Source organism: Primulina eburnea, chromosome 4, assembly GCF_022965805.1.
Source record: "Primulina eburnea isolate SZY01 chromosome 4, ASM2296580v1, whole genome shotgun sequence".
NCBI lineage: Eukaryota > Viridiplantae > Streptophyta > Magnoliopsida > Lamiales > Gesneriaceae > Primulina > Primulina eburnea.
The window spans coordinates 5,538,406-5,564,412 of record NC_133104.1 but is presented as its reverse complement, the minus strand read 5'-3'; the positions used below and the strand labels follow the sequence as shown (position 1 = coordinate 5,564,412).

General features: G+C 37.5%; 3 protein-coding genes across 4 annotated transcripts; 2 read left to right on the top strand and 1 right to left on the bottom strand.

Moving 5' to 3' along the window:
• The first annotated feature begins 1,161 nt into the window (after positions 1–1,161).
• On the top strand, positions 1,162–1,696 carry LOC140830015 (FCS-Like Zinc finger 17-like). Its single transcript, XM_073193294.1, has 2 exons — positions 1,162–1,400; positions 1,492–1,696. Exons 1-2 carry the CDS (start codon positions 1,162–1,164, stop codon positions 1,694–1,696), a joined length of 444 nt encoding a protein of 147 aa, XP_073049395.1.
• Positions 1,697–4,432: 2,736 nt separating this feature from the next.
• On the top strand, positions 4,433–7,369 carry LOC140830767 (uncharacterized). 2 transcript variants are annotated; one of them, XM_073194243.1, is made up of 2 exons: positions 4,433–5,877; positions 7,094–7,369. In XM_073194243.1, exons 1-2 carry the CDS (start codon positions 4,702–4,704, stop codon positions 7,127–7,129), a joined length of 1,212 nt encoding a protein of 403 aa, XP_073050344.1. In that variant the 5' UTR covers positions 4,433–4,701; the 3' UTR covers positions 7,130–7,369. The 2 variants fall into 2 exon arrangements, with proteins under 2 accessions (XP_073050344.1, XP_073050343.1); XM_073194242.1 differs by having other exon boundaries at positions 7,081–7,369.
• Positions 7,370–7,979: 610 nt separating this feature from the next.
• On the bottom strand, positions 7,980–10,415 carry LOC140830768 (eukaryotic translation initiation factor 2 subunit alpha homolog). Its single transcript, XM_073194244.1, has 7 exons — positions 9,982–10,415; positions 9,311–9,367; positions 9,148–9,234; positions 8,897–9,043; positions 8,706–8,810; positions 8,523–8,621; positions 7,980–8,388 (listed from the first exon to the last, which is right to left on the bottom strand). Exons 1-7 carry the CDS (start codon positions 10,354–10,356, stop codon positions 8,239–8,241), a joined length of 1,020 nt encoding a protein of 339 aa, XP_073050345.1. The 5' UTR covers positions 10,357–10,415; the 3' UTR covers positions 7,980–8,238.
• Between the last annotated feature and the right edge of the window lie 15,592 nt (positions 10,416–26,007).

Below are 26,007 nucleotides of genomic sequence, written 5' to 3'. Positions count from 1 at the left end.
TTATCGGGGGTGAGATTGAACACGTGGCGGTTAATCAGCGAAACAGGTTAGATCGTTGGCTACGCTAACTCGTTTTGTGTGTGCTAAATGGGTCCCACTATTTTGTTTGATTTTTTTGGATGATAATATTATTTAATTTTTGCTGCTATTAACAACCATAAAAATAATTTCACATTTATATTATATTTACTGTACTATTAAATATCATACAACAAATTTTGTTCTTAATTAATTTTTGTGTCATTTTAGCCTATTAAAGTTGATAGGTTAAGTATATTTGTGATTAATTAGTCACATTTTTATTATTTATTATTATTATTATCAACGTCTTTTTTGAAAAACTGATCTACTTGTTTAATAAGATTTATTTGATTGATATGATTTATAAACTATTACGTATAAGTCATGTTAAGATTGGAATATGAACTTAACTTAACTTAAGTTCAAAAGTTAGATTAAGTGAACTTTCATGAATTTTATCCGACCGATGTGAGACAATTAACACACATATATATCTCACGCACATGAATAAACATTTGAACCGTGAATAATGACCTAACTATGAGTAGAACGATTATAACACATTGTTAGGACCAATGGAATCCGGATATCTCCACACTGGTATGATATTGTCTATTTTGAGTTTTAATTCTCATAGTTTTGCTTTTGGATCCACCCAAAAGGCCTCATACCAATGAAGATATCATTCCATTTTTATAAACCCATGATCTTTCTCTAGATCTTCCAATGTGGGACTGTGGTTGCATCCCAACACACATAAAAGTGAAATCTAAGTTCTGATATCATATTAAAATTGAAACTTGAAATTAATCTAATCTAAAAAACTAGCTAAAAAAAATAATTATCCAATTTTATACATAGACAACTCCCAAAAAATTTAACAACAATTAACCGCCCAAAAGTTAATTCGGTGAATACATATGAATTGGGTGTTGCAGGTTATCTTATAAAATTATAACTTTTTACCTGATATAAAAATATAATTATATCTCTAAAATATATATATATATATATATATATATATATATATAAACAAAATTGGAGAATATCTCCCACGTCTTCCATTTGCTTTTCCCATCTCTCATCAGAGCTTGGAAGCTCCAACCACCGCCTTCCTCCACCGGCACCAGGGAACATGTGATGGTGGGACTAAGCGTAATACTAGAAAACTTCAAGGAGATTTCTGCGAAGAAATCCCCTCAAGTCATCGTCAAAGGAAGCGCGATTAAACCACCCTCCAACCCTTCTTCCCCCTCCATCCTTTCACCTCTTTCTGGATTTTCACCATGGACGAAAAACACGTCCACTTCTGGGTTTCTCGAGTACTGTTTCCTCTGCAAACAAAAACTCTCGCCATCCAAGGATCTTTACATGTACAAGTAAGTTCCCAGCGTAGTAGTATTTTATGCGGTAAGATTTGAATATTACGATATTTAGATATGGTAAACACAGTGGTATACGATGATGCAGAGGGGACAGGGCATTCTGCAGCGTGGAGTGTAGGTGCAGGCAGATCTTCATGGATGAAGAAGAAAGTGATGAGAAAGCCGGTGGTACCAAAGAGTACAACTGTTCTCTGGCTGCCATGAAAGGACCTCTGCAAGTCCCTCATCAAACTTCATCACCATCTTCTTCGCGCTCTGGGAAGGGAACAAGAATACACTGGTTCACATGATTTTCTTTTTTCCATTTCTGCCCCTTCCAAGCTTCGTTTATGACCCGGATACCCTTCCTCTTTTGTTCCTTTTTCGGGGGGTTGTTCCCTATAAAGAAGCCATGGGTTTGGAACCCAAAAATGGAAATGGTGGAATCTACTGATCTTTTGCTTTTCTTTTTCTTTTTTAGTTTGATTTTTCGGTTATTTAATTAATATTTTGATGATATATAATCGAGGATGGGGTATGAGTTTTGAGGGGTAATTAAATAATTAATCAAGGGTTTTAAGTTTTGGGATGTTAGATTTTGAATCTTTAAAGAAAATTCTAGTTTGGTTTTTGGTTCGATGGACAGAGCATGTAACCTTGAATTTCGTGATAGAGTTGTGGTTAATTTTTTTTTTAAATGTAATATATAAAATTTTAAATAAGTTTGAATGTTTATTTTCCTATTTTTAGAAGTAATATTGATTTTTTAAAGAATGATTTTATTTTGGTAAAAATTTGTGTGAGACGGTCATACGGGTCGTATTTTGTGAGACGAATATCTTATTTGAGTTATCCATGAAAAAATATTATTTTTAAGATGAGAGTATTATTTTTTTTGTGAATATTGATAGAGTTGACACGTCTTATAGATAAATATTTGTAAGATCGTTTCATAAAAAGATATGAAAAAATATTATTTTTTAAGATGATAGTATTTTTTTTATTGTGAATATCGGTAGGATCGATTAGTCTCACAGATAAATATTCGTGAAATCGTTTCACGAAAGATTAATGTTCTTGGCTCCTCTTTCCACTAGCTTCTTTCATATTTCGTCACAAAATTATAACAATCACATTATTTATTTACAATATGACAAATATATGTTAAAAATATATATATGGTTGAGACCATGAATGCAAGTAGGGTGACTTTTATTTGAGTCAGAAAGTACCATTATTTTTATTAGCTAGAAAAAAGTACCATAATATTTGTTTGTAAAATATTATATTGTATCATAATAAATATTTGCATTAAAAGGCTAGTCATATTCTCTTAACAAAAGAAAGGCTACATATAAATTATAATGGACAAATGTCACAGGCATATTTCATACTCGTTCGATCCCAAGTAAATCGTGTGTGTAATTATTTTCATCAAGTACGACTATTTATATCATATAGTAATACGATAGCCATTTTGGGATATTAGTAAAATTATTTAATTTGTCACGAGTCGACTCGAATAACTCGAATAAAAGACGATTCGAGTCACGTATTGGTAATGAGCCCTACTTTTATCTTCATCTTCATTGCATTCTTTGAACTTGATGTTAGAATGAATGTAAACTTTAGGTGAGCAACCAATGTCAGGTATTTGTCTATATAAATCACATTGGATATTTTCTACAGACGAATATGGTACGTAGGCATGGCGACATGCACTGCTGCCATTGTAATCGGATCATCTCCACACAACATGCTCTACCGAAGCCTTGGCATGCTCGGAAGGAAGGCGGTTTCGGCTTCTATATGTATCATTCGAATAGATTCAACGCATGCAAAGGAAGGCCTAAAGGGCGGTAGGGGCCGGGTCTGTGTGACCATAGTGTGGCTGTAGGTGTACGCTTGCGGCTACCCCATACCTGTACTTCAACGGGAATCTCTTGTCGGTTTCGTGCTATACCGCTCAACAATGACGAACCAAAGTCGAATAAGTTATCCCATTATAACCACACCATACACCAGTTCATATGTCATGTTAACAATGACGTGAGCGCGTAAAATGTCGTCGACTTGTCAAATTCCGATCAAATGGACTCGCTCTCGAATTCGATAACTTGTAAAAAAAAAATTATCGCGATGGGTAATTTCAATATAATCGAATTATCGAATATGTGCATCAAGAATATAATGAGGACAATATGTTAAGAACCCTACAAAGTGGTGGACCAAAATTTAGGAATCTACACTCTCTTCTGTTGTGCCCACAATGGAACCATAGATGCGGAAGCACACAGTACTTTCTTGGAATTGTTCCTCTACTGTGTGACACCTTTCTTCAACCCAACCAATCTCCTTCACTTTGAAATGGACATTTTGTACTATATTTGCCTCCTCCTTGGGCCCAACATTTAAATTGCGATTCTCCCCTTGAAATCTAAACAAGAAATAAATGGCTTCAGGTAAATATATATTTAGGATTATAAAAATTACAACTAAAAAAACCCATTTCTTCTTTTTTTTAGCCCTTTTTTTCTTGCATGATAAATTAAATTTATACAAAAAAATTATAATTCTATTTTTACTTTTAATTTCATTTTTTAACAATAGTATTTATAAAAAACAATTCCAACTCTGCACACAGGGTTAGTATACAGGAAGATCCGCTAAAAGACATGTCAAATGGCCAGGGATGACCAAGACCCATGAAACCCATTTTCCAAGTAGGCTGTGTCAGCTCAGCCCACTGAACCAGAGGCCCAATTGCGTATGGGCTTGGTCCGAGCCACAGTGGGCTGGAATATTGATCAACATGCAATATTGAACAACTTCATTATTGATGTATAAGATGCACATATAATTTTTAGATAATTAATTATTAAAATAGAAATATCGAAAGAGACCAATCACTAAAAGACGAATAAGTCAACAAGCCTTTTTTTTAAAAAAATATTTCTTGCATGTGAATGTAAATATTTTTTTAGAGTAATATCTGTAAAAATAAAATTTTAAGTTTTTTTGTTGTTGCCATATTTAACGAGATGGGGTGTAAAATAATATGTATGCACGTGTCCTCTGTCCTCAAGTCTTCACTACAATTCCATTATTTGCATTCGATATCATTAATGAACTGTAATCCCTTTGACCATCTTGTGCAACTCTTCCCCAAGTGCTAGTTTCTTGTTGCAAGCCATTTTCTTGAAGTGAAGCTGTATGTGAAACAGTGAAAGCTTGAATTTTTTATTTTTATTTTTTGCATCGGGTTTTGGAATTGAGTGATTTTTCCATCTGGGGATTCAAGTTTGTCTCGTGATAGATGGTGATGGAAGTTGTGCATGAAGATATGGGGGACGGTACCATGCAATGTATGAATCATCCTAACAAAAACAGCACACCGGGTGGGATCTGTGCTTTTTGCCTTCAAGAAAAGCTTGGAAATCTCCTCTCTTCCTCGTTTTCTGTAGCTGTTGGCCCCTCATCTTCTTCATCACCATCTCCTTCATTTAGATCTGATATCGGGGGTAGCAGAATCATGACCGCCGCCACTGCTGCCGGTTTAGGCGGCGGCTCCGCACTCCAGCTCCGCTCCATTGCTTCTTCTTCATCTACCGACAATCAGACTTTGAACAATGACTGTAGCTACCATGGCTATTACACAAGGAGATCAAGACTCCCTTTCGTTTTGACTCACAGGAAAAAGAAGAAGGATGGAGTGATAGGGAATGCAGCTGCTGCCAGCATTGTTTTCGAGAGAAGCAAGTCTACCACGACTCCAAGAAGAGGTATGCATGTCTTGAACTATCCCGGGGATTACAGCCCTCATAGAAGTGGATTTTGGTCATTTCTATACTTGTCCAAGAATTCTACCACCAAGAAAAGTGATACCAACTCTAAAGATTCAAACTTCACACCCGCAACACCTAGTACTGTTGGATCCTCATCTGCTATCAAATCAATGGAGAAAAAGAGCGAAAATTTTGTGGTGATTGATGAAAACGAGAGCCCTTCATATGATAGAAAGGTGTCAAGATCCAGATCTGTTGGTTGTGGGAGTAGGAGCTTTTCAGGGGACTTGTTTGAGAGGATTTCAACTGGTTTTGGTGATTGTACTCTCCGTAGAGTAGAGTCTCATAGAGAAGGCAAGCCTAAGCTGCCCCCGCTGCATAGAAATGGTGGTAGCAATACCAAGAATGGCCAGGATTGCATCAAAGAAAGAGTAAAATGTGGTGGGATTTTCAGTGGTTTTATGTTAACTTCATCTTCTTCATACTTGGTTTCATCTTCCACTGAGGAGGAGAATAATGCAAATGGGAAAACAGCTTACGCAACTCATTCATCAATGGAGCATATTTCCCATGGAAGGAGTAAAAGCTGGGTGTGGGCTTTTGCAAGCCCAATGAGAGCTTTTGTTAAACCTTCTAATGTAAAAAGGGGTGATGCTTCAACCAAGAATGCCACTCCTAATCTGGATGCAATTCCTTCATTGCTATCTGTGAGTGGCTGAAAATAAAGAGATATTTTAATGTTCTTTACCTGGTCATTACTATGTTAATCCAATATGTTTGCCTCTGTTCTATCTAATTGTTCTGCACTTTTTCACCAATTGTGATATTAATTTCATTTGTTTCAAATTGTTTTGTCGTTAAAAGTCGAGGCTATAGGCTTTGTATTTCAGTTGTGCATTTCAGTGTGATCTGGATATGAGTTACTTAAATATAGTTGAATAAATGAATCCATTTGTATATTTTTAGTTTGCACATAATGTTCTTTAGTTGAAATACCAATTTCGTGTGCTCATTACCAAAGCCATACATGGTTTAAAGTTCAAAACCATAGGGGACGATGGAAATAACAAGTTTACATGCATGTTACCCAGAAATTTAGACATTCTCCACACCTAAACTAAAATCCTGGTCTCATCCCTAGGAAGATGATGATGTCTAGAAAGTGTTGCATAAAAACTTCCATTTGCCATGTACCTGAAAGGTCTGTGTGCTGGTTAGCAAGAATCAATTTCCTCTTTGATATTTGTTATGACATTTCACTTTATGGCATGGTTTTTCTTGCAACTTTTCGTACAAAATATTTTGGATATGAGACTAAACACCCGCTTGATGTCTCAATCCAGGAGCCATTTTATAAGTTTATGTGCTGCCAATTGCAATGGCCAAAAATAAATTAAAATGAAAGGGTGGACTCACATGTCACTATTTTAGCATTTGCAGGAAGTGACGGACCATAACCCCCCAACTCCCCCACACCACCCCACAAATTGCCTCTGTCTAATCATATTATTATAGAAGGCAAAACAAAGGAAGAAGAAAAATCACCCTCAAGTTTAATCAAAATGTTGCAATGTTTGGTAGACAATGACAAAGTACATTGTCTTAATATTAATATTCTTCGTACCAAATAATACAAGTCTTTGAAAAAATTTATTTTATTTGGGATGTAAGTATCACATCCTTCAAAAAAACATGCAACTTCATCAACAGTTCTTTTGTTCTATAGAGCAAGTATAGGTTGAGTTTGGCTTTTGATCTGTTTCCCCTTTGGATTTCCTCCTCTGTTTTATGTGATTTCTTGAAGAAACACGGCAAGATCATATCATAACTCATTCAATGAATCAGTAATGATCTTAGTAGGCCATATATTAAGGGACCCTGTAATAAAATAATAAGAATTATAAGCACAGTGGTGTATTGCAGAAAACAGGATTGGGGATGGAGACTAAAGAGGGATAATAGGACAGAAATGCAAAAAGACACAAAAGAAAAAGGCAGTATTGGGAATGGACCATGGTGTTGGTGCAGATGATCATCCCAACGGGTTTAAAAGGACAAGAACTTTATGGAATCACCCACTATGTCTAGATATGAACTGAGCATTTTGTTGGATATCTCAAATCTATGGGGTCCTCAACTTGTGTGATATTTTCTTCTTGGATTATCATTTATGAGAGGTTTCCAGAAATAATGAAAGCAGAAATGATGGCATATTTGCTAACTTTATGAAAATATTTGAATTATTGGGTCATAACCTTTTCGGATTATGTGCTTCAAGAAAGTATTGGTAACAATTTATAAGTTTATCATAATTAATATGGAAAATGGAGGGGTAGGCCCTCTGTGGTTGATAGAAGGAACACAATTTTGGTGATATAGATTTGATACATGGAAGATTTAATAACATATATATGGATATTTTTGTGAAGTAAAATATTAAAAAGATTAAGTGTTTTTAAACAGCTTATCCACTATCAAACTTATAAGTTATTTTGATTTTTTTCTCCCCCAAAATGGTTTTTTTTAGGTTGGGTATGCTACAAAATTTCCATGTGTTTGCCATTCACAAGAAAGTATAATTATCTGTCACGTAAATTAATTCAGATTGATGGGTAACTTTGACTTTAAACTTTTAGAAGAAGCCTTAATGAATAAGAAATTCACTTTCAAATGTTCTTATCAGAGTGGACTTACTTTACGAAAAGTAAAGACTTCCCTTGGTTTAAATTCGTCAATGGATTGAATTTGGCCTGAACCTCATTGGGGAGGTTTTGATCTGAAATAATTGAATTCCGGAATTTGATTAAAGCAATTCTAATTCTAAAAATAAAATCCAAGTAATATGGTATAATTCCCTTGTCATTCACATAAGTGGTGCACCAGAGAACTGAGACAAGAACTCCCAAGTGAAAGGTGATATTCCTTTGTCATTCACATACAATGCAGCCACATCATTCAAAAACATTGTCAGTTTCCAACTCTGTTCCAATGTTTTGTGGGTGATTTCGAGAGAAACGAAACAAGCAAAGGACCAAAAATTCCCCAAACTTGCTGTCAGCATCTCCTAGCTAGTAGCCATCTTCCATTCTTGAATCATCTCTTTCATTGAATTTCATTCCTCCATCATCATCGGTATCATCACCGCCGCTCACATCATCATCTGCGAGGTTTAGTCGAGCTATTTGTTCGGCAAACAGTTTATCTTCTCGTTCACTCATCTACATTCATCGTGTACGGAAAAAAAAAGAAAGCAAAATCAAGAAAATATATTGCTACTCACAAATTAACAGTCTGTTCCAATGAAAGAAAGACAAATAGTGGTATTTCAAGATTACAACAAAATGAAGCTTACTGGTCTTGGTGCTGTTTTTACTACGAGTCTCCCTTTGTGATGATCCATTTCTTCTGTGCAAGCTGCGATTGCTTTATTCAGAGTTTCTATGCCTTGTTCCTGCAATAGCGGAATATTCGATAAAAATTTAAGCTGATCGACTTAGAAATAGATGACATGTTTTAAAGAGGAAGTACATGTTACCTTATCGAATGTCTGGGTGTTCAACACATACAATGGAGAACCAACTAATGAAATCTTTACAGGGCAATCTTTGTTACCAGCAGCTTCAGCTTTTCGCATTGCATTCTACATGAACAACCCAAATCGAAGTTTTTATAGCACGGAGTAAATGCATAAGGTTATACATGGTTAGGCGAATGTTGTTAGCAAACCTTAATGTGGAGAATACCATCGAGCTCAAAGCATTTCATCTCAATATCAGCTCGAATTTTCAACACGTGTGGAGTCATTCTTCTTTTAATATTTTGAACCAACACTTTTTTTACTTCATCAGAGATAGCAGGAACCACCTTAGTCACCTGATCAGTGATGGAAATTAGTACCAAGTTAACTCGTTTGAGAAACATGAAACAAAAGATATTTGAAATTGAATGAGTGATTAGTTTGATCAGAAAGCATATACCTTTTGACCATCAGCATTGATTTCCTCGACTCTACGAGTGAGAGGATCAAGAACAGAATCAGGATCAGAAACAATTAGTTTGAAAGCCTGCGCCATATCTACCATATGTTCAGATTTTCTTAATAAGTAAACTAGATAGTTAGGCACGAAGTCTAAATCTTACATCGAAAGCATGGCCATATTTTTTGTATAAAGGCCATCCAACGTGAGTATACAACTCCTGAAACAAATGAATATACTCAGTAATAAGAACAGGACCGTATCTATTGTCTACACACAACAAAATGCGACAGGTTAGATGATGTGATACAAATTAATTTGAACTCAAAAATCGTAGTTCTTCGATCCGAATTTGGTAAATTTTATCATCAAGTTGATGCACATACAAGACAATTCACAGTCTTAGAATCTAAATATGTACAATGGTGAATTCGAAAATATGTAATACACAAGAAACACTTACAATTTAGGCAAATGGAGGCTAAACTTAAATTTTAAAAACTCACAAGATTTATTTGAGTCGAGGCCTTCGGATCAGCCTGTGCAGATGACCATGACTAAGCATCTTTCAATTCCAAGAAATTGGGGCTGGCTGTCTGATACTAATCCTGAATTGTATTGATTCTTTTCGTTGATGGGATTCATTGTAACTAATTCACAATAATATGACGTATCCATACTTTAAACAATCTCTCTATCCATGAAAATTCCATGCCACAAAAGCTTACAATTTCAAGAAAACCTACTTACACCCTCTTCCGAAATTAACACACAAAGACGAAGAACAAAAGAAAGGTGGTATACGGTTAAATGAAAATTGAACGCAAAAATTACCTCAAGATCAATATCCATGGTCTCAGCAACATGCCGCATGATGGAATGAACATGCTTACTCTTATTAAACTTTTCTTCGCACGTTCTCGCATCATCCTCAGAAACTCTTCTTTTAGTCAAATTCACAAAACCCTTTTCCCGGTCGACATGCAAAACCATAAGCGGCTCGATCCGCCCGACACGAATCAAACTCAGAACGCTACGTATGCGGCGGCGAGAAAGCTCTGTGAAGCTGAGCATCCCTTCGATATTGTACTCTAGCAACAATACGTAGGCGCAGGTATCGGGGTTTATGCTCTTCACTTGTACCATTACTGGGGTGTCGATTTCTGGGAACTTTTGTTCGTACATTCTGCAATCGAGATTAGGAGCCATGGCCGGTTTTGTTGACGAGGATCGATTCGTGGCTTTCGTTTGTGATTTTGGGAGTTAAGAAGAAGCATGTAAATAATTATGCGCACAGATTCTCAAGATCGTATCTTTCCGTTATTCACGTCTTTCCTTTTTGGCTCGTTTTTAGAAGAAGAATGATGATGATGAATATTTATTTTATATAATGCGAAATTAAAAAGAATATTAATAAGTGAACAAGTCGGACATTTAAATTTCTGACATTATCCTCATATTTGTTTTAAAAAAATGACTTTTAGACAAAAATAAACTATTATATTAGTTCGAGAAGTTACACAACACTCACAAAAAGATAATGATAGTTACTTCCACGTATAAAAAAAAATTGAAATAAATGTTACATCTATATTTTCTGGTCGTATATTACTTTTAAAAAACCAAATATATAGAAAATGTAAGTTGATTATTGAAAAAGTAATCGGATGCAAGGAGTTGATTATATACTATCTATATAGAATTTTTTTTTTTGACTACACAATCAATATGCCCCATGGAGTAAGACTTTATATGCATATCAACATATTCCTTCCATAGTAAAGCCAATCCCCCACTCTTGCCTATGCAGTCAATGACAAAGCAACCCGAATAATCCAACAATTTTCCACCATCTACATTTAGACTCTCTCATCTTGGTTTCACTCAGGAATAAGAGAGTGGGTGTCTTGTCGGCTACGAGACGCCGCAGTTCGCGGAATGCCCTTGGGTTCCCAGGCCCCCTGGCATTCCAAACTATGATATTCATGATGATCGGCGGGGTTGCACTGCAACCTCCGCCGTTAATTTCTTAGTAGTCACCGTTGATTTCTCAAGTTTTGCACATTTCTTGACTGGGCTCATGGATTCGTGAGAAGAAGACCCTTCATCGGCCATGTTATAATGTCTTTTAGCTCCAGAGAAACTTTGTGAAGAAACTTCCTTCCTCACTTCACGAGCCCTTCGTTTCCATTGTTTTCGCGCGACTGGCATTTGTTTGTCCTCCTCTGAACCTTTATTACCAGCGTCCGTGCCTGAATCTTGATTTATAGCTTGCGCTGGCAGAGCCTCAGTACTTCCCATGGCATTATTATCCATTAACATCAATACCTGGGCCACCTTACCTATATTCTCTCCTTCAGAATTTTCCGTATCTTCATTACCTTCTGTCCAAAGATTTTTTTCCTGAGTGTGTCTGTAATGCCCAAGAAGTATAGAATTGATAAACCAAGATTATTAGTCTTCATTAACGTGAGACTCGGAAGATATGAGAATGCATGACATGCAATGAGGGAAGAAAAGACATGAGAAAATAGGGTTCGCAAGACAGCACCCGCGCCCAGAACAGGAGTGCACCCGCGGTCATGCAATTATGAAATTTTGAAAGTGAGGCCGAAGCCACACCACACCCGCGGTGCAACCAAGACCGCACCAGCGGTGCATGGACAGAAAGTAGGCAAATTTATGCGAAGCAGGACCGCACCCGCGGTGCGAGAAGGACCGCACCTGCGGTAGTGACACCGCACCCGCGGTCTTGTATGTAGCGCACCCGCGGCCGAAGATTTTAGGAAAATGATAAGCATGCCGAAGCATGAGCGCACCCGTGCTGCTGCACAGACCGCACCCGCGGTCATGCGTGTTGCTTGAAAAATAAGACATGTTTCCAGATTTGCATGCATTATATATATAGCTGAATTACACGTATAATTCCTCAGAATTTCAGAAAAAGGGCCGAGCTGTTGAGAGAAAAATCCTTACGCCTTTTAGATTTGCGATTGTGAAAGATCCGTCTATCAGAATTCAAATCCGACTTCAGTTCTGAGTTCCTCTAGCTACGAGCTACACAAGGACGTAAGTTTTGTTACGTTTAGACATGTTTTGAATTTGAGATATTGTCAGAACTGAATATGAATCAGATATGGCGTTTCTACTATCGTAGAAATTGTAGAATTAAATTCAGATTAAAGAACAGACTGGTTACGTAATTGTTATGATTTGTGAAAGATATTGACTGAGATTCTATATCAGAATTGTGTTAGTATTCAGATTATGAATTGTATGGATACAGATTATGAGTTCCAGTATTATATTTGTGATGTTTAGTTTGACGAGGTTATTCAGATTGTATTGTTATGCCGTCGAAACATCAGTTGAGTTATATTGATCAGATTCAGTATTGATTGAGATTGATCAGACTCAGTAATTACTCAGATTGTATTGTAATGTCGACGACATGAATTAGATTGTATCTTGTTCAGATATTGATCAGATTGTTTACTGATTTGAGTATTGATCAGAACAGATTGTGTATTGAGTTATTTACTGATACAGCGTATTCAATATTGTCATTTCAGATTGATATGGACAGAGTTGAGGACAGATCGTCGTCTTCGTCAGATAGGGACGACAAAGGTATAATTCATGTGATATCTGGGAAGATACAACTCAAATCAGATCTCATTTGAGTTTCCCAATAAAATCACATACTTGATTATTGTTTGTCTTCTGATATGATTATGATTTGTTTATAGACTGTAAGGCCCAAGAATTACAGTATCGATAACCAAGATTATTAATCTTCTTTAACGTGAGACTCGGAAGATATGAGAATGCATGACATGCAATGAGGGAAGAAAGGACATGAGAAAATAGGGTTTGCAAGACCGCACCCGCGCCCAGAACATGAGTGCACCCGCGGTCATGCAATTGTGGATTTTTGCAAGAAAGGTCGAAGCATCACCGCACTCGCGGTACCAGACAAGACCGCACCCGCGGTGCCTGGACAGAAAGTTGAGCATTTTGCCCGTAGCCACACCGCACCAGCAGTGCAAGATAGACCGCACCCGCGGTGGCAATCCCATAGCATTACCGCACCCGCGGTATTGGAAGGACCGCTCCCGCGGTCTGAGCTTTCGAGAAATGCCAGGATAGGCATTGCACGACCGCACCTGCGGTGCATGTCATGACCGCACCCGCGGTCATTCGTGTTGCTTGGAAAATGATGCCACGTTTCAGATTGTGCATGCATTATATATACAGATGAATGGCACGTAATTCATCAGAAAAATGGAGAAAGGGGCGAAGATTTTAATAGAAAATCCTTACGCCTTTTAGATTGGCGATTGTGGAAGATCCATCCATCAGAATTCAAATCCGACTTCAGTTCTGAGTTCCTCTAGCTACGAGCTACACAAGGACGTAAGTTTTGTTACGTTTAGACATGTTTTGAATTTGAGATATTTTCAGAACTGAATATGAATCAGATATGGCGTTTCTACTATCGTAGAAATTGTAGAATTGAATTCAGATTAAAGAACAGACTGGTTACGTAATTGTTATGATTTGTGAAAGATATTGACTGAGATTCTATATCAGAATTGTGTTACTATTCAAATTATGAATTGTATGGATACAGATTATGAGTTCCAGTATTATATTTGTGATGTTTAGTTTGACGGGGTTATTCAGATTGTATTGTTATGCCGTCGAAACATCAGTTGAGTTATATTGATCAGATTCAGTATTGATTGAGATTGATCAGACTCATTAATTACTCAGATTGTATTGTAATGTCGACGACATGAATTAGATTGTATCTTGTTCAGATATTGATCAGATTGTATACTGATTTGAGTATTGATCAGAACAGATTGTGTATTGAGTTATTTACTGATACAACGTATTCAATATTGTCATTTCAGATTGATATGGACAGAGTTGAAGACAGATCATCGTCTTCGTCAGATAGGGACGACAAAGGTATAATTCATGTGATATCTGGGAAGATACAACTCAAATCAGATCTCATTTGAGTTTCCCAATAAAATCACATACTTGATTATTGTTTGTCTTCTGATATGATTGTGATTTGTTTATAGACTTTATATTCAAATCTTTTGGAAATGAGCATGCTTTGTTTACAGATTGTTATACATTGCATTTGAGATAGGAGAGTCGTTGACAGCCATTGTCACATATCTAGATGTTCGGTGTATCTCAGTTTAGGAGCAGCCCTGACTCCTATTGCAGTCGTTGATACAGCTCAGACCGAAGTCTAGGAATAAGACGTACAGTCACCCCGAGTGGGAGGGTAGGTGACAGCCATTGACGTCTTATTCACACCGGGATCCCTAGAATTATAGTTGAGTCGAGTCTAGACATGATTTGACTAGAACTGCATGTGTTTATAGATGTGGTTTCATAGACAATGAAACCCATGTTTATTGCTTTCAGTTATGACAACATGTTTAGGTGATTTGATTTAAATTGCATGTCTATCTGAAAGGAGTTGCATGCTTATTGTGATTTGATTTCATAGATTATGAAATCTATTACTTTGAATATGTTAATGATAGCATGTTTTATGATTTAGATTGTTTTATACTGGGATTTATTCTCACCGGAGTTACCCGGCTGTTGTCTTGTTTTGTATGTGTGCATGACAACAGGTGGGACTGGATCGGGGTCAAGAGGATGAGGAGAGAAGAAGAGTTAGCGTGGTGATTCCGGACTTACTGTAGATTTGGTTTATTACTTGAACTTAGTAACTGAACCTTAGACTTAGATTGTACAGTATTGTACTTTTATACTGAAATGTATTTTATACTGAGATGTATATTATTTAGATTCCATTACCTTCTGCATTTACATTTTAAAAAGAAAAATTTTTAGACCCTGTTTATCAGAACTGATAATTAAATCCCAACGACGATTAAGAAGATGATTAGTGTCCGGGTCCCCACAACAGGTGGTATCAGAGCGATAGATCCTTTAGATTGAGATAGTCAAAATTGATAGATCTTTTAGACTGAGATAGTAAAGAATGCGCGGAGTAGATTGAATTTTCTTCCTTGCATGTGATTGCTAGCATGCGATTTATTATAATGTTGAATTACATTATGGGTGCTAGCATGATTTATTGTTTTCCCTATTACATGTTGTTTGTATCTGAGTTGATTGCAGCATGTAATTACTAAGCCTGGATCAGAACCGAGTCTGAATCAGAGGTATATGATCAGAGGAGGGCTGAGACAGATTATACAGATTGTACATTGATTTGTTTGATATTCAGATATACCGCCTCGGAGATTTCCAGAAAGGGGTAGTACTTCGTCTGAACAGATAGATGCATCAGAAACTCAGCTAGAAGAAAAGATGAAAGAGTTTCAGTTATTACAGCCGCCGGTTCTGAGGGGTACCGAGACATCTGAAGATTGTCAGAACTGGTTTGATGATATAGAAATACTGTTCGATTTACTTGATTGTACAAATGAACAGAGAGTTAAAATGGTTCCTTATCAGTTACGAGAAGCCGCCAGGAGTTGGTGGATTACCAGTAGAAGAATGTGGGAAAAGAGAGGTACAGTGATTTCGTGGGAATTATTCAGAACTGAATTTTATCGAAGATTTTTCTCAGTCTCGTACCGAGAGGACAAGAAAGCAGAGTTTGAGAATTTGAGCCAAGGTCAATTGAATATTGATGAATATATTGCTAAATTCTCTACTCTACTGCATTTTGCTCCTCAGATAGCTGGGAATGATGAAGCTGTAGTGAATCAGTTCATCAGAGGGTTGAATTCGGAGGTAGTTGCATTTATGAATTTGCAGCGACCTTACCATTTTGCTGACATCCTGAGTAGAGCGAAGAGAGCTGAGGCGAGTCTGATTAGACAGCTAGGGAGGTTGTGTGTGAAACAACCCCAGACACAGCAATCTCCTCTCCGATTTGATCGAGGCAGTACGAGTAGAAAGCAAGATTTGCTGAAAGCTCGAAAGAAGCCATTCAAGAAGTTAGAGAGTGGTTCCTCGAGTTCCAGTTGTTCTAGCCCGAGTTATACTGGAGTATATTGCAGGACTTGCGGAGGGAGACATCCCACCGAGCAATGCCAGGGAGTGACTGGTAGATGCAATATTTGTGGACAGCCAGGACACTTTGCTAAAGTCTGTCCCCAGAAGCGTTCCCGAAGATTGTAGGGAACAGAGTTCAGTTGAAAACACAGATCTAGATTTCACAACAGGTACTATTCTTTATGATTCTATTGCATATGTATTGATATATACTAATGCATTTGTTAAGAATATCTTTGACTGAGTTGCATGGAGATATGTTGTATCTGTTGAGTTTGTATGTACTGTAGTATTGATGTCCTTGCTTGTTGAGGAAGTGTTGATATCAGAGATTTCTGTATATATTGTATACTACAGTAAGATGAGAATGAAATAGAAATAGCTTATGATGTACTTGTGTTCCTGATTTGAACGCATTATTGATATGTATATGCTGAACAAGTATAGACATATTGGAGAATTTTTCCAGAAATGGTAAGAGTCAGATCAGAGATGACTGATCAGTGGAGATACCACGTTAATGATTCTAGATTTAGAATTCCTTTGATATTTGTATTGTATATGACTCGATTAATACAGAAAGGAGCAGATTGCATCCCTATGTATTCAGTAGACCTACTGAAATCGAGCCTAACATTGACAGATATGTCAATGATGTATGAGTTGGCAGACATTAGCCAGATAAGATTTCAGATTTGTGTATTATATTAGAAAGATAGAGTTCAGAATTGAATTGAGATCAGACATTGATTGTATGTTAGAATTCAGTACAGAATGATATTAAATGTACGGAATGATACAGAATAAATTGAAAGATCAGTAGAAGAGTACCGACCAAGAGTACATCTGATTTTGTGATACTCTTTGGCACGTGTCAGTATATTCAGAGATATTCTGATGAATTCTATTCTCATTATATCTATGAAATTTTGATATATTTGCAGCATCTGATTGACTGAATAGAATATTTGAAGATTGTATTGAATATTCTGAGAACTGTAATGATTGTATACAGAAATTGTTCAGATAAGAATCCTGCTTGAAACAGATTGTATTCAGAGTATGCGTTATCTGAAGTTAGTATACAGATTGATTTCGATACCGTTGAGATTTCGATCAGTGACTGATAAAATACCGATATCAGAAAGACCAGAAAGTTCAGAAATGTCAGAATTGTCAGAGATATATTTTGTCTGATTTGACAAATTATTTTGTTCAACTATTGTTTTATATCTGCTTGAGTATTGATATTGCTCTAAATCAGTATTTGAGACATCTTATATTGTTTTGGGAGCATATTTTATTTGCAGATGAGATATACCAGTTGATCAGAATGACATGAAGATATTTATCAGAAATCCATGTTTTATGAGTTCATTGAACTCACTAGATCTGTATAGGATATTGATATTTCGTTTCTAATCTGATATTACTGTGTTTGAATCCGTATATGCTACAGATTAGGGTGAACTAGAGGGAGTATATACAGTTTCAACCGAATCAAAGTTGATTTCGAGAGTTACAACAGTTCAGAATATGATCAGAATGTTCAGAACTTGATTGTAATAATCAGAACAGAGTAACAGATATGTGATTCTGTGTTTTGTATGAGATTGCTTATCTTGTGATCTCAGAATGTGTCAGAATTGTACAGGAGAACTTGATATCGATAGTCAGAGACGAATATCAGGTAAGTATTTCCTCTTTAATTTATATTATTGACTGATTTGTGTATATCAAATAGTTCGAACCAGAAAGAACAGATATTGTCAGAAGCTTACAGTCATGGATTCAGTGTTCAGTCTGATGATTGAGAATGTATTGTATTCGAACAGATAGTTGTGATATAGACAGATGAGATCAGTTATAACAGAATTGTATTGAAATGTTGGCAGAAATTGTACTGATACGTCTGAATTGCTAACAGAAAAGACAGAAAAATAGAAATTAGAAGATTTATTACAGAATTGTATAGTTTTAAATAGAAATGGGAGTACATTTCTATAGCATCCGTAATGAAATTACTGCCATTTTCTACAGATTGTGAAATATGATATGATTAAGATTGACAGATTGTTCAATCTATATCTATCAGTTTGTACCAGATAATGTACAAACATGACAAATGACACAGATCGGTGTCAGAAAAGTGGTCAGAAAGATCGTAATGTCATAATAGATTATGTCAGATTGTGATTTTGCTTGAGTTTGTATTCGTGACAGAATATATCATGAACTCTTTCTTAGATCGTTTCACAGATTGACAGGCATTTAGAATATGTTATCCAGATATTGGAAGACTTGGATACAGCTTTGGTGCTGGATGTTAGCACTGATTAATATGATTTATTATCATTGTGTGACAATAGCTATGAGCTTATCAGATAGGTAAGGAGATAGTTATAGACAAGACAGTATACGATGAGTACTACGGATTTCTTTTGAAGAAAATTCAAAGGAAGATGAAGATAGTTCAGAATGGACAGATTTAAGAACCCAATGTCGGATGATGACGATTGGTATTTGAAGCTAAAGATGGTAGATGCCTTTGTTTGGGAAGAAACAGATTTGATAACAGCAGATGGTACTGATAGGTGATGAGCTGTAGATTGGTTTATACGGACGTGTATAGCCAGTAATGCGAGACTGATTCTGTCAGAAGAATTGAAGAAGTGTTATGACATGACACTTAACGAATTCTTATTCAAGACTGGAATTATATATGGGAGTTTAGTTTAAACTCTGTGATACATTTCTTCTGATATCTTTGAATTGATTGTTGTGAGTTCGAGGACGAACTCAGATCTAAGAGGGGGAGAAATGTAACGCCCAAGAAGTATAGAATTGATAAACCAAGATTATTAGTCTTCATTAACGTGAGACTCGGAAGATATGAGAATGCATGACATGCAATGAGGGAAGAAAAGACATGAGAAAATAGGGTTTGCAAGACCGCACCCGCGCCCAGAACAGGAGTGCACCCGCGGTCATGCAATTATGAAATTTTGAAAGTGAGGCCGAAGCCACACCGCACCCGCGGTGCAACCAAGACCGCACCCGCGGTCGAAGATTTTAGGAAAATGATAAGCATGCCGAAGCATGAGCGCACTCGCGCTGCTGCACAGACCGCACCCGCGGTCATGCGTGTTGCTTAAAAAATAAGACACGTTTCCAGATTTGCATGCATTATATATATAGCTGAATTACACGTATAATTCCTCAGAATTTCAGAAAAAGGGCCGAGCTGTTGAGAGAAAAATCTTTACGCCTTTTAGATTTGCGATTGTGAAAGATCCGTCTATCAGAATTCAAATCCGACTTCAGTTCTGAGTTCCTCTAGCTACGAGCTACACAAGGACGTAAGTTTTGTTACGTTTAGACATGTTTTGAATTTGAGATATTGTCAGAACTGAATATGAATCAGATATGGCGTTTCTACTATCGTAGAAATTGTAGAATTGAATTCAGATTAAAGAACAGACTGGTTACGTAATTGTTATGATTTGTGAAAGATATTGACTGAGATTCTATATCAGAATTGTGTTAGTATTCAGATTATGAATTGTATGGATACAGATTATGAGTTCCAGTATTATATTTGTGATGTTTAGTTTGACGGGGTTATTCAGATTGTATTGTTATGTCGTCGAAACATCAGTTGAGTTATATTGATCAGATTCAGTATTGATTGAGATTGATCAGACTCAGTAATTACTCAGATTGTATTGTAATGTCGAAGACATGAATTAGATTGTATCTTGTTCAGATATTGATCAGATTGTATACTGATTTGAGTATTGATCAGAACAGATTGTGTATTGAGTTATTTACTGATACAGCGTATTCAATATTGTCATTTCAGATTGATATGGACAGAGTTGAATACAGATCATCGTCTTCGTCAGATAGGGACGACAAAGGTATAATTCATGTGATATCTGGGAAGATACAACTCAAATAAGATCCTATTTGAGTTTCCCAATAAAATCACATACTAGATTATTGTTTGTCTTCTGATATGATTATGATTTGTTTATAGACTTTATATTCAAATCTTTTGGAAATGAGCATGCTTTGTTTACAGATTGTTATACATTGCATTTGAGATAGGAGAGTCGTTGACAGCCATTGTCACATATCTAGATGTTCGGTGTATCTCAGCTTAGGAGCAGCCCTAACTGCTATTGTAGTCGTTGATACAGCTCTGACCGAAGTCTAGGAATAAGACGTACAGTCACCCCGAGTGAGAGGGTAGGTGACAGCCATTGACGTTTTATTCACACCGGGATCCCTAGAGTTATAGTTGAGTCAAGTCTAGACATGATTTGACTAGAACTGCATGTGTTTAGAGATGTGGTTTCATAGAATAGAAACCCATGTTTATTTCTTTCAGTATGATAGCATGTTTATATGATTTGATTTACATTGCATGTCTATCTGAAAGGAGTTGCATGCTTATTGTGATTTGATTTCATAGATTATGAAATCTATTACTTTAAATATGTTCATGATAGCATGTTTTATGATTTAGATTGTTTATATACATGCTTACCATGTTTTATACTGGGATTTATTCTCACCGGAGTTACCCGGCTGTTGTCTTGTTTTGTATGTGTGCATGACAACAGGTGGGACTTGATCGGGGTCAAGAGGATGAGGAGAGAAGAAGAGTTAGCGTGGTGATTCCGGACTTACTGTAGATTTGGTTTATTACTTGAACTTAGTAACTGAACCTTAGACTTAGATTTTACAGTATTGTACTTTTATACTGAAATGTATTTTATACTGAGATGTATATTATTTAGATTCCATTACCTTCCGCATTTACATTTTAAAAAGAAAAATTTTTAGACCCTGTTTATCAGAACTGATAATTAAATCCCAACGACGATTAAGAAGATGATTAGCGTCCGGGTCCCCACAGTGTCCCTGTGCATGGCCCATTTTTTTTCCTCCTGGTACCAATATGTGTCGAAGCTCGTAGCCAGCTGCCAAAGCTAGGAGCAGTCTTATCTACTGTTCCATCATCAAAGTCACGTATAGTGTGTCCAACTCTTCCGCAGGCATAACAAAAATCCGGCAATCTTTCATAGACAAGTAGCACTATAATATCATACATATTTTTCATAGTATTTATACGGACACATTTCTTCAGAGGTTGGTTGATATCAATACGTACCCGAATTCTAGCAAATCTGCCCAGGAATACACCATTATCACCTGGGTCTAAAGCCTCCACATGTCCTATTAGTCTCCCAATTTTTGATAACAAATCTTCTTGCATGTACGCCAAAGGTAAATTATGGCACTGAACCCATAACGATATTGCATCGAAACACATAGAACTAGGATTCTGCCATCCCTTTGGTTCCTTGAAGATCACCAGATGTCTGAAGAAATTCCAGGGCCCGTCCGTAAGCTCCCTATTGCGGTCCCTCGGTGAGGTGAATTCACACACAAATAAATTGTCGCCCATGGCTTCGATGTTGATCTTCCTTGTGGCCTGCATAATATGAGGCATGTGTTGTCTAAATGCTTCTCAATTGAGGGCCTTAGGTGAAAGAATCTTGGCCACTAAACAGTTAGCCAGCCGATCCACTCCCATTCGTTTTTCTGCCTCATCCAAGCAGATGGTGTCATTTAAGTTTGACGTGGATAACTTCATCTCCTCAACTAAACGAGTAATCTCGTCCGGATCCATTCCAACAGAGCCAACCAGTGCACAAATCAAAGAAAATGATTGAGCGAAAAAATCCCTTCGTCATCATTCATGGGAACTACTTCGGAAGCTTCATGGTATGACTGATCTCACAAACTTACCTTGGTTTGTAGGAGGTGAATTCAATGAAATATGTTTTGAGACTGAAAAACTGGGAGGTGGGAGACGCAGACACTCACACATGCAATTATTTAGGGATGCTTTGGAGGTTTGTGAACTCCAAGATATTAATTGTCAAGGAGAGTTTTTACTTGGGTGAATAGGCGAAGTTCAGATAGTGTTATTTTTGAAAGACTCGACAAATTTGTTGGTAACTTGGAATGGAGACTGCTTTACCCGGCTGCCAGATCAGTCTCACTTGAGTTCTATCACTCGGACCACCGACCTATTTGCCTTGAATTGAGAGGTTTTCGCGCACAGGACTCAATTCATGGAAGGAGGACAAAAAATATTTTTCGATGTGAAAAACATTGGCTACTGGAATAAGATTGCGAGGAGATAGTAAAAATGGCTTGGGGTGACAGGGGGTAACGAGGCCCATCACAGACCGCATAGCATATTGCAAAAACGCACTCCAAGATTGGGACAATACCAGATTTCCTAGCATCCCCAGATTGCTTAAAGAAAAGAGAGCGAAGCTAAATATGCTCCGAACGAGTGGAATGTGGAATTCTTCCATTCAGATTCAGGAACTAGAAAAAGAGAGAGATAAAATTGCAACAAAATAGGATATGTATTGGAGACAGCGGAGCAGGATTTCTTGGCTGAAAGAATGTGATCATAATTCCCACTATTTCCATGCCATAGCATCCAAACGGAGAGCACAGAATTTGATCACCGGCTTGGTCTCCTCCCACGGTGACTGGTGCTCAGATAGTAGAGGTATGGGTGACATAGTTTTGGACTACTTTGGATCTTTATTTAACTCGGGAGCCCCTACAGAGGAAGACATGTGCCCTATTCTAAATGCTCTGACTCCAGTAGTGGACCATCATATGAACTCAGTACTTTGTGCCCCGTTTACAGCACTGGAAATCCGTCGTGCACTATTCGATATGAATCCGGATAAAGCACCCGGCCCTGATGGTATGCCCCCTCTCTTCTATAAAAAATTTTGGCATGTGGTTGGAGAGGATATTACTGATGCCGCTCTCCAGATTCTTAATGGATCGACTTCTCTGGCTTCGTGGAATGACACTCTTGTAACCTTGATTCCCAAGATGAATAATCCAATGACCATGAAGGATTTTAGACCAATCAGTCTCTGCAACGTAAGCTACAAGATTGTTTCCCGAGCACTTACCAACCGGTTACGACCTATCGTCTCAAGATTGACTGTTGAGTTTCAGAGTGCTTTCATTCCAGGCCGAGTGATAACAGACAATATCATTGTGGGATTTGAAAGAATACACTGGATGAGGAATAGGAGATCTGGAAGAAGTGGGTATGCGGCACTTAAGCTAGATATGAGTAAAGCCTATGACCGAGTGGAATGGAACTTCCTACAAGCATTGATGATTAAATTGGGATTTGCAATAGAGTGGGTTGAAAAAATCATGAATTGCCTTAAATCAGTGAGCTACTATTTCAGAGTCAATGAGAATGTGGTGGGCCCGATTTCCCCAGGAAGAGGACTTCACCAAGGCGACCCGTTGTCACCCTATCTATTTGTTCTTTGTACTCACAGATTATCTGCTCTGATAAATTTGTATGAAATAAGGGGGCTGATCCGAGGGGTGAGAATTGCTTCTTCATGCCCATCAATATCCCACCTTTTCTTTGCCGATGATAGCTTGGTATTTTTAAGGGCGACAATGGAGGAGGGGGCGAGAATCAAGGAATGCTTATTTCTCTATGAGCGTGCTTCTGGCCAACAGATTAATTATGAGAAGTCAGCCTTATCCTTTAGCCCAAATACTCACCCTTCGCTGATTGATACAATCAAGACAATATTGACAATTCCAGTGGTCCAAGGTCACGAAATCTACCGAGGGCTGCCGACAGTCTCATTAAAAAGAAAAAGACTTCAATTTAATTACTTGATGGAAAGCGTGGTCAAACGGATTCAAGGGTGGGGACATAGAGTCTTCTCTGCTTGGGGAAAGGAAGTCTTGATCAAGTCTGTCCTTCAATCTATTCCATCGTATGCGATGGGTTGTTTCAGAATACCTGCATCTGTCTGTAAGGAGATTGAAATGGCTTGTGCCAATTTTTGGTGGGGTACATCGAATGGAAAGCGAAAAATGCACTGGAGACCTTGGGATTATCTTTGTAAGCCGAAACTGAGAGGAGGGCTGGGCTTCCGGAAAATGATCGAGTTCAATAAAGCGCTTCTAGCTAAACAGCTGTGGCGTATCATTCAATACCCAGATTCTCTAATAGCTTGGGTCCTTAAGGGTCGTTACTTTAAATTTGGGAATGTCTTGAATGCTAGGCTGAGTAGCAATCCTTCATTCATTTGGAGATCACTTCTTTGGAGCAGGAATATACTTGAAAAAGGCTTGTTCTGGCGTGTGGGTGATGGCAAATCTATACATATTTTTGAGGATAAATGGGTACCTGGACTGATATCAAGCATTGGAAAGCCCCTCGGGAATTGGCAGATTAATGATAAATTGAGCTCACTAATCCGGGAGGGGAGTTGGAACCGTGAGCTTATTCTGAGCACCTTCAATCCTTATGTGGCCAAAGAAATTCTCAAGATCCCTCTAACTGCCCAACCGGCCCATGACACTCAGTTCTGGCGATTTTACAGGAAAGGGAAATACTCTGTACGAGATGGATACCGACTTCAAATGGGACTTTTCTCTCCGCCTGAAAATCAATCTGAACATACACTTCAGTGTTGGTGGTCCTTTCTGTGGAGCCTTTCTCTGCCACCTAAGGTCCGCATATTTTGGTGGAATGTGTCTCAAGATATCATCACCACTAGCCAAAACCTGCAGCGCCACCATGTTCCGATTGACACGGGCTGCTCATTATGGAAATTTGCTTATGATTCTACATGTCACGCTCTATTCTATTGTAAAGCCATCAAACATCTGTGGAAGGAAGCAGGTTACTATCATTTTTTCAAGGCAACATCGATTACAGCTACACTGGATTTCTGTGAATGGATGCGAGCACAACTGTCAAAGGAAGAATTTGAGCAATTTGCAGTTTTTGCTTGGGCTATATGGAAAGAAAAGCAGAAATTTTTACATAATGAAGGCGATGGTGCGCTGGCACAGTCTGTAGCTTGGAGCTCTGCTTTACTCTCGAACTTTAATGCCGCAAGAACAATGGAAAATCATGTTAAGGGAACGTCTAAAAGACAGAAATTCGTTCAAGATGAATGTTGACGCCTGTGTCAATGAGAAATTAAGTCGATACAGTGTAGGTGGGGTAGTGAGGGACAAACAAGGCAGGCTTCTTTTGGCTTTTGGGAAGCAAATAAACTAACCCATCTCGATGATCCATGGAGAATTACTTGCCATCAGGGATGGGATTAATCTACTATATGAGAAGAATTTTGAGGATGTTCAAGTAGCATCAGATATTGGAAGTGCGTGCAGTCACGGCCATGGAGGATGACTTGGGATACGTTGGGAAATGCGCTCTAGAAATCTTTAATGACTTGAAGACATCGGTGGTTTAAGAGATTGTCCATGAATCTAGATCGGCTAATAATTTAGCCCTCAATATTGCACGTTTAGCTTCTTCACTCCCGTCATCGTTTGTTTGGATGAACGGTAAGTTTCCTTCTTGGTTGGTTGAACTTGTAAAGAACGATTTTACTCAATAAATTGCAAGTTTACCGTAAAAAAAAAAGAATTTTTTTTTATGTAAGATCGTTTCAATAAATTTTGTGACAAATTTTCTATCAATAAAAATAACATTACATATACAAATTATTATTTTTCTCTTTAAAAATATTGTTTATTAAGTGAATTAAGGTATATCCACTAGAGTGGGTCTTATGTGAGACTGTCTCACGGATCTTAATCTGTGATACGGGTCAACCCTACGGATATTCACAATAAAAAGTAATACTCTTAGCATAAAAAGTAATACTTTTTCATGGATGATCCAAATAA